We start from the raw sequence: 12,846 nt of genomic DNA, 5'->3' as shown, positions 1-12,846 counted from the left end.
CAACTTTTTTGCCTTTTGTTGTATGGCACTTGAACAGCATTCTGTTGCAAACGTAACTATCGCCTGCTTCATAGTTTCACTATCCGAACATGGTTTCATATTGCGAGCAAGTAAATAGCTCACCTTGTATGATGTTTTGGTAATATCTTCAGATTCATTACTAACCTTTGGTTTGCTTATTCCGTGCTGACTTAAGAGATTCCAACTTTCTTTTCCTTGATTCTCCTTGGTAGCAATCATATTTTGTAGAATGAGTTTTGTAGTGCCTCTCAATGTTAAAAGATTTTACACTACTTACCACCACAGGACATAGAAGGCAATGCGCTTTGTTGTCTAGCTCAATTTGAAAATACGTTTCTTCCCAAGCGCTTTGAAAGACCCGATTCTCCTGCTGAAGAGTAGCCTACGTCAGTGGCGCGGAAACTATTTTTCTCTAGGGGGGGCTGAAGCTATCGTGTTGTCAGCTTTGTGTGGGAGAACATTAATAACTGGTAGTAAGCTTTCGGTCCCCTCCTGTGTAAAAAACGACGCCAAAACACACACATTGTAAACTGTAACAAATGAAGAACGGTAACTACGAATTTTCGCGTTTCTTTGAAAAGATCTAGTGTTTGAGGGTTTAGTTGCGATAGTATCTCATCAACCTTTTGAACAGAGTTTGCGGTTTTTCCACTAGTCTTACAACATCGCTGAGCAAGGTAAGTTCCGTTTTAAGGCGATCTTTCTGATGGCATCGGGTAAGCTGATCTCAGTATCAGATCTTTCCTCACCGTTTGCACAGTTCAGAAGGGCCTTTTCTCTGTTGGCTGCTATAAGCAGATCCGCCTGGTCGAATCTTCGATCAAGCTCAGCTTGAACCAAATCAAGGACTCGGTGTATTGCCGTTTCCACGCTCCTTCTTCCGCAGACGACAAAGCATCCGCTTCCTCTGTGTTTCGAAATCTTGTTGGAGTTTTGCTCACTCGGGGATTCTTTGGCATCTCTAGTAGGTTATAGGCAGACGCAAAGACGTTCGCTGTTTCTATACGCTTGCAAACGGGTTCATTTTTTCTTATATTTTTGATCCGTTTGTGGAGAATGGTGATGGATTCTAAAGCTGTAGAAGTGGAGGTCTTCTTGTTTTGGAGTTATCTTGCGACGGCTTCTGCAGGCTGAAAAACTTCACCGCTGCAGGTAAGTGCAAAATAAAGCCGCATAGTGCGTTCTTGTTTTACCAAGCCGAATATGTTTGCACGTGCGTCTCCTCTCATTGCCCTATCTTCTGTCATGTCGGTCAGACATTGCAACAGGGTAGGGTAGCACTTAACAAAACGAGCGAGGGCAGAAGCACGAACGCACCAACGAGTAGGACACAAACCCAGCAAATTGCAGGCAACTTCATCGGAACCAAAAAGCGACATGAATAAAGATTTACGTTTAGACGATTCACGAATTACAACTGCAACACTTTGAACGAAGTTTAAGGCATCGGCAATAAGCCTCACCTCCTTTACAACGTTATGTACCTTAAATTGTCAGAATTTTCTAGGGGGGGGGTTAGAGCAATTATCAAAAATTCCAGGGGGGGCTGGATTAGCTTTAGGGGTGGCTGTAGCCCCTTGGGCACCCCTACTTCCCGCGCCCCTGGCCTACGTGTTTTTTTTAAGGCTGATCTGACATAATTTTTGGCTGAATATACTGTACTAAAACTTAAGCGAATGGCCGATTATTCTATCACAGTTTTATAGCGGCAATAACTTACTGCTTTTCTCAGTCTGTTTTATAGGACCTACCAGAAATATTACACGTTTTGAGGTGTATTGAGGATCACACCACATAAACCTAACTATTTCACTTAATGGTTTATGATTCACAATACGTAGACAATGGGCCATTCACAACAGTATAAAGTAGGCTACAACGTGTAAGATGTAAAGTGAAAAGTGCACTGACAGTGCAGCCTCTACGACACAACGACAATGCAGTTTGTAAACAATTTTGACTTTGTAAACAATTTTGACAAGTCAAAAAATAATCGTCCTAATTATATACATAAATATCTTTTTTGTGGGATTTTTAGGGGTCAATGAGAGCCGCGGTTGGGAATCACTGACGTAGACGGTAGAGTCCATTACCTCATGCGTATTATCACTATTCGCTTGGTTTACAGTGAAGCTGATCGTTGAAACGCTATTACTTGACCATAACTTGCACAAAGACCAAGGGATGGTAGTACATCCAAGAGAATACTCGATCTTGTGACCTGATGTATAAAAATGCCTATTTGACAAAAAAATTTTGGCGACATTGCATTGACGTAAGAATGGCTACCTATGTAACGACCTATTCCTTCAGGTAAGTATGTTTGTGCAGCTTTGGCGACGATGTAAACGATTTAATGACTTGGCTGGTCTGATGTTATATTATAGTTGTTATCCAACTCCTTAATTAAGCTTTTTCTGAAATCTTTTCTATGTGAAAGTTCAAGGTATACATCACCAAATTTTATGTGCCCGTAATTTTCATTTTTGCCAGATACGTTGTAACAGACGAAATTACATTTTTCGAAATCAATCTTAGTTAATTAGCATTTTGTAGAATTTTACAACCACTACACTGTGGGATGGCTCAATGTGTGAAACGTTGGCTTTCCAATTATGCAAACCTGGTTCGACTCCCGTCTTCAGTTGGTTGTTGAAAACACCGCTCACCTCTACCTAAAGTGTAATAAATTGGGTAGGCATAAGTGCTGCAGGAAAGGTAGCTGAAAGAAACGAACTGGCCACCCTACTCTAAGTGCCGAAGGCTTAGTACAATGAGAACCTTATCTTCTCATACCCAACAATTGGATGAAGTATGAGACCACCTTTTTACAAGCCATCATTGGAGCCTAATTGCTGTTACATGAGGCACTTAGCAAACAATTATGTTATTAGACGTTGAATCAACATTAAATAGGAAATTCTGCTGAAGGGTAATTCTAGACACTATGTTAATGATCCTTGTTTCACTAAAAATTCGGGAATTAACACGACGGAAAATACATATGTTTTTTTTCCGCTAGATGGCGCACTGATCAATAATTAATTGCCCCCCTTAAAAAGGCCTTTCCACATGTCCGAATTTTGCTGAATTTTAGATTTGGGGTGTCAAACAAGTAACCCATCTTCTTATGAAGAATAATGGTTGTTATCAAAAATGTCCGAGTCTGGCTATTTTTATGTCAATTCTTACTAGCTTACTAATGTGTTATGTTGAAGTTCATCTTTAACGTTTCAGTGTTAAAATTATTTGTAAATATGTGAGACATATATACATTATTACGTTCAATCCTGTTGTATTGTTATGTCTTGCTTGTCTATGGTGCAAAAGAGAGAACTCTCTCCCGAAATTAAATCATCTTTAAAAGGTACACGAAAATGCCGAAGAACATGCATGACTAAGCAACAGTACATGAGGAGGTATAAAGTTAGAGAGATCCAAAACCAGGACATGTTCACACTTTTAAAAATATAGATTGAAGTTCAGCAAAACAAAAAAACGACTTCAGTTGAACAATGTCTATTTAAACAACTGGGAAGCGAGTGTGAGCAAGTGCTGACATAACCCTTAATATTTTTGGGGCAGTTCTTGTCAGGTTGATCACTTACCACCAAAGTTTGAAATCACTACACAAACAATCTCACCTCACACAGTTTTGTAAAAGCAACTAGTTGCTTCTGACAAAGATGAGGAGTTGACACCTTACACAACTGCCACTATTGCGCTAGTATGCGCCATAACAAAACACTGTGCACCGCTCTGGAGTCAGAGTGTTCAGTGTTCACTGCCACTAAAATAACTGTCACGATAAATGAAGCCTTACATATTGTGACTGGATGCCCGCGACCTCACCATGAAACAATTTCACTGGTCTTCACAGGCATCTAACTGAACTTTGTTGCAAAAAAAGTAAAACTATGGTCTCTTGTCGAACCAGCAAATTGAATGAGTTTGCAAGCAACCACAGTGAATAAAATGATGAAAAACTCCTGATGAAAGCTGCTGACAAGACTAATTAAAATGCATTAATACAGTTAACATTTAACAGGGCATGGAGTGGAAACAACTTACACCAATGAAGCATGGAGCGGAACAAAAACACTACAAGACTTCATCTTTGACCCAAGTTTCTATCATCCAACCGGAATGCTTTAAACAATAATAATCATGCTTTCATTTTATTTACGCCCATTGCGATAATATACAGAACACTGCAATCACAGATGCGATACAACAGACGACAAGAAGCAGCGAAGTGACATATATTATAGTCTTCGAGTCAGCTGCTCCCCTTAGTTTGGCTTTTGCCGAGACACAGCCGCATGCTCCAGAGAGGTCGAACCACGTCCTTTTAAAAGTCGCGCAGACGTTCCCGCCACTCGGCTACGCAGCTGCCGACGTTTCTTTTGTCAAAAAAGGCCTGGGTTGGGAAGTATCAAACCCCCTCATGAAAAAATTTTCTCATGGCAGTATATTGAAGTTGTACTATCCTTGAAAAAAACAATTGTGTAAAATATTACCAAATTTGGATGAACTCATGAAGCTTGAAAAGACGAAAAATAGGACCTGTTAATGGCACAACATCTCAAACTTGCTTTGACAGAAACTCAAGTATTACAAATAATCATGTTTTAGACGAATTGATTGACTTGGATGTCGGAAGAATTCAAAAATTGAGAAAACACCTTCACGGGTTAGTAATAAGGGAATAGTTTGTAATGAGCTAGCATAGCAAATTTTAGTTTTCCATTACATTTACAATAGAAGTTATGGGGCCCTGAAAATGGTAAAATTGCTCTACGCTACCTCCACAAGTCAAAAACGAGGGTGATAGGCTACTCAAAATTCAAATGGCCGCCATGGACAAACCCTTTGAGATATTGATCTTAAACTTAGGATTCTTTTGTTTGGTAGCCAAAGGCATAGTATGATATTTCAGCAAAATCTGAGAAGTATCGTATTCGAGATATTTTTATAAATTGGCTGTTTTCATGTGCAATAAACTTATTTTTCTTATTTTCAAGCTCGATGTGGACCCGCCAGAGTTCATCCAAATTTAATAATATTTTACACAATTGATCTTTATAAGGGTACCGGTAGTACAACTTCAATTTACTGCCATGAGAAATTTTTTATGAGGGGGAGGTGTTTGATACACCCAAGCCAGTGAACGGCTCAATTGCCTATGTAGCCTAATAGGGTCACATTATTTTGTTTCAAGGTGCACAAATAAGGGATGGCACCATCTGCGACCTGTGAGTGTGGTATGTACTATGGAGGAACAAACCATCAACTGTACCACCCATCGCCTGATAAATGATGCGCATGATCAGAGTGAACTGAATGACCAATCAATACAATAACTGCTCGACACCTGCCATAGCATCTAACTAGAGTCTCTGCCACTGCTCACGTGCTTAGTGTTCAAAGGTGGTGGGCTTAAAACGGCAGAGCACCTCTCAGCCTTTAGACTAGTGAAGAAAAAAGGTTCTGATGAAAGAATATAAGATCATTTGGCAATGTCACGATTTCTTTCTATCTTCTACCAGGAAAAAGACTTGGAAAGGTTCAATGACGTAGTTTAATGGGTCAAACCGAAAAGCAGTCAATTAAATGTCGAATGGTTCTACTAGTGAGATGATAATCTAACTTCTTGAAGGACTTTAACGAACGGCTTCTCAAATAACTCTAATTTCGAACACAATTTATATCAGCACCAATTCTCATCTACTTGTATTCGATTACTTCAACTCTCAATCAACAATAATTTCTGCACCAACTACCAATCCGCAACTCATAACACAACTCTCATAATCAACTCATAATAATTATCATAATAAATCATTACGCAAATTACACCACTATTTATAAAAAGTTTGTTCGGTCTAGTAACTTCGAGAAGGTTACGTAATGTTGCATCACACGAACTCATCGTTCGGCATAAACAAGCAAGTTTAAAGAAGACTCTAGAACTGCACATAGCAATCGAATGACCTAGAATACACGTTACATAATACAGATTTCGTAATCAGAGGTTACTTCAGGATAATGACCGATGATAACCTATAGCATAAGAATTTTACAATCAAAACAGCACGCTCGATCGAGATACAAGCAGCCCGTCGTAAGACCTCGCACATTGATTGTGACAGGCAATAAACTCTGAACAGTGAACAGGCCTCGAAATTCACGGCGGACACCGCAGACATGTCCGCCGTCAAAGCATGTGATGTCCGCGGGAAGTACCATCTAGATCGGTCATATTTGTCCGCCGAAAAATAACACAGGAACTAGCGATACAAATCGTCATTGCATAGCACGAACAATTATTGTGAGAATATAATTTCCCGCCCATTCTATCGCGGTAGCGCGCATCTAGAAAATGTTAATATTGTATCCCTTAGCTTCCGTTCAAGCAGGAAAACTTTCGATTTTTACGTTGCTTCAACGATGGATGACATTGAATCAACATAACAAAGGTGAATTCTTCGCTAAGAATCGATGGGAGTACCGTACTTTTACATTAATCACGCGCAACTTAGTTCAAGTCTTATGTCACAATGTCTGGCTTTGATCGAGTAATATTGATGGCAAGGTTGGTTATAAAATTAGATTACACGAGTGTCGAGTAGGCTATTACAGCAAGATGCAAAAAAATTTGTTAACTTTTGGTATTGCTGTAAGAAAAAAACCTACTCACTCTTTGACACTTTCGCTCACATGACACGCAAAAATAAACCTAAAGAAAGAAGCCTAGTGAAACTTTGCACAGCAGAAAATAGTAGCGTTAGTGTGGGAGTTTTCCGACTCGTGTCCAGAACATTGTGACGCAAGAAGCCACACGACCTTGTTCGGTGAAAGTTAATCAATTATGCGGCGTATTAAGCAGCTACAGGGCGCTTTGACTCTTCAAGCGCACATCGTTGGCCTGATGAAAGACTTTCAGAGTGACTTTGCTGAAATTTTAAAAAGCCTTCCAAACCGTAGCTATAGTTCTCAAATGGTGAAAAACTATCAAAAAAAAAGTGATTATACATGATATTCGACATTAAAACTGGTGTGTCCGCCGTGAGACTTAATTTATCCGCCGAGATAGCTGCTCAGTCCGGACAGTGTTAACTAAGACTCACATTGCCTGTTTGGATGTATTGATATAGTACATGCATGCATGCAGTTTCTTTACAATTGAATAAATTTTGTTGTGCATAAGCCATGAAATTGTATTCTTCAGATAGCATAGCTCAAGAAATGCAACAATATCGCCTTTTTACAGAAAAATAGTTCAAAATTAGAATTAATGCCCTCTAATGGTAATATTTTGCAAAAATATTGCTAAAATCAAATTCCTTACCAACGGAAATGGGGAGGTGCATGCAAGTTCCATAACATCATGAGTAGTTTTTAAGATGTTTCAATTTTTCTTTTCACCAGTAGAGGCAGTATTGTGCAAAAAAATTAGTAACAAAACTTGAATATTTTTGGATATACTTATCCCATTTCTCCAATTTTTTTTTTAACAATTCAGAACATCATAGTGCATCTTTTATATATACCCCCAATATTGCAAAACTTATACACTGCCCTCTAGTGGAAAAAACATTAAAAATTCAAAAGTGTGCCTTAAAATGGCCTCGGCGGTGGAAGTAAACGTCGAAGAAAATTTATGAAACTTCATATTTGTGGTCTACTGATCTAAACACAGTACCACAAAAAAGGTAAGCATGGTGAATCCAAGATTTAAATTTCATGGGGCGCCGGCAACACTCTACCGGACAGTCGGACACGTTTGTCCGCCCTCAACAAAAACGAATTTAAGGCTGTCTGAACATTGACAATGGCAATCAAATGCATGGTTCGAATTCATAACAGCCAATTTTAATTCTTTCAAAAGTCAAAACTTACCTTATGTCTTGAGGATGTTTCACCATAAATCTTTTTAAGCAAGGCATCACGTTTCATTTGATCTCGCTTTTTTATGCTTAAACTTGTTGATTTAGGAGAAGCAGAATCTATTGCAGCTGAAAAAAAATCATCAGCACCAACATGAAACATATTTTGATACATGGCCTGGATCATCGAAAAAACGAAAGACAAACATAATTACACAGTTTCAAAATACAGTACTTAAAAAATGAAAATGAATGCATGCATGAAAAATCTTATTTATTTAAAACAAATTTTGCAATGTATCATGTATCAGACGATCATATGAGATATTGTCAGCCAAACAGAACAAGTGAACTGTAAAACAATACACATTTAACTGTAAAACAGTGTAACTGTAAAACAGTGTAACTGTAAAACAGTGTAACTGTAAAATGCATATGCATGCTTTATGGACAAACTGATGAAAATATGACTTTAAATTAAGTAAAGAAAAAGCTTCCTAACACATGCTTAGCTTTTATGATTACAGTAGAACGAAAAAACAAAGCCTGCCTGAACCGGAATGGCCCGTTTCGGCTAGGCCAATTCGGCTACAGCCCGATTCGGCTACAGCCCGATTCGGCTAGTCCGATTGGGCTAGTTCCCTATTTGGCTACAGTCTTTATCAGTTAGTTCCCTATTTGGCAATTTTTTGAAAATCCAATGATAATCCTTCTGTAATCCAACAAAATCCTTCTGTAAATCCAACAACGCCTTCTGTTTATTTAGAGAATTTTGTATTTTATTCCACAACAGGCTATCGTTTCTTTTGCATTCTTGCATTTTATCCAGTGTTTACCTTTGAGCAAAGTTTACCCAGACGGCAAAATCCGTCATTTTTATTGTCTGGGTTTGTTCAAAATATATGTGTTTTACATCAAAACAACATTTTTAATAATTAACAATAGAGGTTAATCATGAGATAAACAGAAGTGTTTTGTTAGTTGTTAGAGTGCATTATTGTTCAAAATCATAGGCGCCTAACTATTTTTTTGGCCGTGGGGGGTGAAAGCGTGTTTCATCAGCAGCAACGTAAATTCAGCAAATGTCAATTATTATAAACAAAACTCGACCACTTCGGTTAAGCAAACACATGACATGCGTCTGCATTAGCTAGCGGTTGATGGACTGCGACTCTTTAAGCTAAGCACAACATAAAGTTTAGCAACAAACTAGATTTATTAGCACGAAACAAGAGGCAAAAAGGTTTACTAAAAGGTACACTGTAAATGGCAGCCCTTGAAAAATAGTTACTGAGAGACGTTTGATTAAGTTTTCGACTAGACATTGCTCCCTTTTCACTAAAATATAGCAACTTATGACTGACCGCTGTAAAACGCCCGTTTTCGCGTTGCAGATGAAACAAATGATGCGCATATTCCGCTTTTGATCGGGTTTCTATGACAACAGTCGTGCAGTTTGCATGAGTCTGTTACTGCGTTGATTATGCGGCGTGTGCGCAATGCGGTTTGTACCAGCCCTTGTTGCGTTGGTTAGTGGTTACCTCGGGCCGAGACTTCAGGTTCATTTTCACAGCGAGCGATTCACTGGGCACCGCACAATTCACTGCAGTGCAGAGGTTTCGACTTTCGAAAGCGACATCAAGTCTGTTTGCAAGCTCATAAAGCTAAACGCACGCTCCGTCTACGTAGCAAATTATGCTTTTTTTGTGTGCATTCAACATCTGATGACATTGAATCGACAAAAAATGGTAGATTTTTGCTATGTCCCAGGCAGCAAAATCAATCATATTTACATTGATTCAACGTCTGCAGACATTAAATCAATGTAAAAATGACAGATTTTGTTGTCTGGTGTGGGATTGTAGCATCACTACTCGTTCTAGTGATTATTTATTGCGAAGCTGTTGCGGTTTGCATTCAAAAAATGTTTTCCTGCTGCCGATCGCTAGTTCATCTATTGTTTTATGTATAAATACAGCATAAAAAGTTGCCCCCACGCAGAAATATGCGTGGGGGCCAGGCCCCCACGGCTTAAGCGCCTATGTTCAAAATACATGTAAAAACTTACATACGAGTTATTAATTACGAAGATAGCATGAATTTGATGCTCTAAAACAAAGGTTTTCCAGAATTTCGTTATTGCTTTGTGATTGTGACAAGCATTTCTATGGTAAACAACTTTACCTCACTTCCCACTTTTTTCTCTGCTATTCTCTTTTAAATACCGGCGCGCGTAGTCTTGCTCCTCCGTCAAGGGGTGGTAATTACGCAATTCATTATGACGCAACCGAAGGCTTTAATTTGTCACAAGGCTCACCCAGACAGTAAAATCCGCCATTTTTACATTGATTTAACGTATGCAGACGTTGAATCAATGTAAAAATGACGGATTTTGCCGTCTGGGAAGGCACTAAAAGGTGAACACTGGATAAAATGCAAGAATGCAAAAGAAACGATAGCCTATTGTGGAATAAAATACAAAATTCTCTAAATAAACAGAAGGCGTCGTTGGATTTACAGAAGGATTTTGTTGGATTACAGAAGGATTATCGTTGGATTTTCAAAAAATTGCCGAATAGGGAACTAACTGATAAAGACTGTGGCGAAATAGAGAACGAGCCCAATCGAACTAGCCAAATCGGACTAGCCGAATCGGGCTGTAGCCGAATAGGGTAATAGCTGAATCGGACTAGCCGAATAGTAGCAGACCCACCTGAACAATACAGAAAATAATGAAAATGCCTACACTGAAATAAATGATTCACCATCATCAAGTCTCAGCAAAATTCTCTTGAGCAAAGTGAAAAATAGTCAGTAAATCAAATCGAAACCGGTGTCGGCCACAGTAAATGTGCCATGGTAAATATCGGAATGGCTGGTTTTGGAGATATCCTAATTTGGAGACAGCCTTTTTTGGACAAATGACCGAAGTCTCAGCGGAAAATAAATACAGCTGTTGCTGAATTTACAAGAAAGCACCAAATCGATTTTAATAGAAAAGTAGTAGTGGTCCAGGTTTTAATCTAGTGATGTCCCCATTACCGAGGGTGGCCGGATTCACCTCCAAGTGCCGCAATCGCCTTCACACCCTGCCTCCACATCGATCTGTCTTACGCCGGAATGGCCCGTTTTGGCTAGTCCAATTCGGCTAGTCTGATTCGGCTAGTTCCCTATTCGGCTACAGTGCAATTCGGCTAGACTGATTCGGCCGGTCCGATTCGGCTAGTTCCCTATTCGGCTAGTTCCCTATTCGGCTACAGTTTTGAATTGTATTTTTTATTTTATTCCACAATATCGTTTCTTTTGCATTCTGACAAAGAAAAATAAATTGAAATGAAATTTAGCGCAAAATGTTTGAACTATTAAATTGAAATGTTTGCTCACATAAAATCGACATGTATCCTACATCACCGTCTGTATGCAAACCAAAACTAAAATCGGAAATTTCAACAGCACAGTTCGAATTTTTACATTAAAAATGATAACGGAGAGATGTATGTCCGATTCTTCTGTTTATAGAGAATTTTGCATTTTATTCCACAATATCGTTTCTTTTGTCTTTTTGCATTTTATCCAGTGTTTACCTTTGAGTGCCTTCCCAGACGGCAAAATCTATCATTTTTACATTGATTCAACGTCTGCAGACGTTGAATCAATGTAAAAATGACGAATTTGTTGTCTGGGTTCGTTTGAAATAAGTGTTTTACATCAAAACAACATTTTTCCTGATTAACAATAGAGGTTAATGAGATAAAGTCTCAGCGAAAATGTGTCAACAAAAAAAAGACAGTTGCCAAATAGCGTTTGACATAAAAGATAAAGTTAAAACCTAAAATGACATGGAATTTTAGTTTTGGTCTCAATCTCATCATCATCATGCGGAGTAAGATCTTTGTTAGATGATTCACAAGGCTAATTGTTCTGTGGAGTGAGCATTCTGTTGCTCCGGTTTTCTTTGGTAAAGTTATGAATATGGAACGTACCATATCACTAGGGATGTTTTCGGTGTCATAAATATGATTTAAGATCTCAGTGGTTAGACCTAAACCCCACTCATCTAAAGCTTCGATAATTTCACCTATAAAAGAAACGATATTGTGGAATAAAATACAACATTCTCTAAATAAACAGAAGGCGTCGTTGGATTTGGAATTTTGTAGTAGTTGAGGATTCTAATACATTCTAAGTTTGCATACAGACGGTGACATAGGAAATTATGTCGATTTTATGTGAGCAAACATTTCAATGTAATAGTTCAAACATTTTGCGCTAACTTTCACTTCAATTTATTTTTCTTTGTCGGAATGCAAAAGAAACGATATTGTGGAATAAAATACAAAATACAATTCAAAACTGTAGCCGAATAGGGAACTAGCCGAATCGGACTGGCCGAATCGGACTGGCCGAATCAGTCTAGCCGAATTAAACTGTAGCCGAATAGGGAACTAGCCGAATCAGACTAGCCGAATTGGACTAGCCGAATCAGACTAGCCGAATAGTAGCAGACCCGTCTTACACGTCCTCTCTTGTCGAGCCCACCTTGCTGCTTTTCTCCTCAACTTGCCTTTTCCACGTTTTCTTGGGTCTTCCTTGTTTTCTAAGACCCTCCACTTGCAACTCCAGCGCACCTCTTAAAACATCATCTTCATCCTTTCTCAAAACATGCCCATACCACCTTACTCCATTTGTTTTCGCCAACTTATCAACATTCTCATTCAACCCCAGCAAGTTCATCGTAATGGGGGTATGAATTGTTCAGTGGACGAAATAGGTTGCACCATAAACTCTTCCTCTCATTTAACGGAAATCTTCTACCACATCACAACTCTCAACACTCCCTGAATTTCAATTTTCACCAGAACAGTGTAAGACCAAGTAAATTCCGCACAGTGCAACAAATGGATGGTTGGTTTTGAACCTCTAGCATTAGACTGAC

General features: G+C 38.8%; 1 protein-coding gene across 1 annotated transcript in view; it reads right to left on the bottom strand.

Moving 5' to 3' along the window:
• LOC145771420 (spermatogenesis-associated protein 7-like) overlaps window positions 1-12,846 on the bottom strand; it is a 95,469-nt gene that overhangs the window by 42,213 nt on the left and 40,410 nt on the right. The window contains exon 3 of the mRNA XM_082583174.1: window positions 7,924-8,039. Coding sequence (XP_082439300.1) covers window positions 7,924-8,039 — 116 coding nt within the window. The remainder of the gene's footprint in view (window positions 1-7,923; window positions 8,040-12,846) is intronic.

This window comes from Aplidium turbinatum, chromosome 1, assembly GCF_918807975.1.
Source record: "Aplidium turbinatum chromosome 1, kaAplTurb1.1, whole genome shotgun sequence".
In the NCBI taxonomy this organism is placed as follows: Eukaryota; Metazoa; Chordata; class Ascidiacea; order Aplousobranchia; family Polyclinidae; genus Aplidium; species Aplidium turbinatum.
This window is presented reverse-complemented; position numbering and strand designations above follow the sequence as displayed.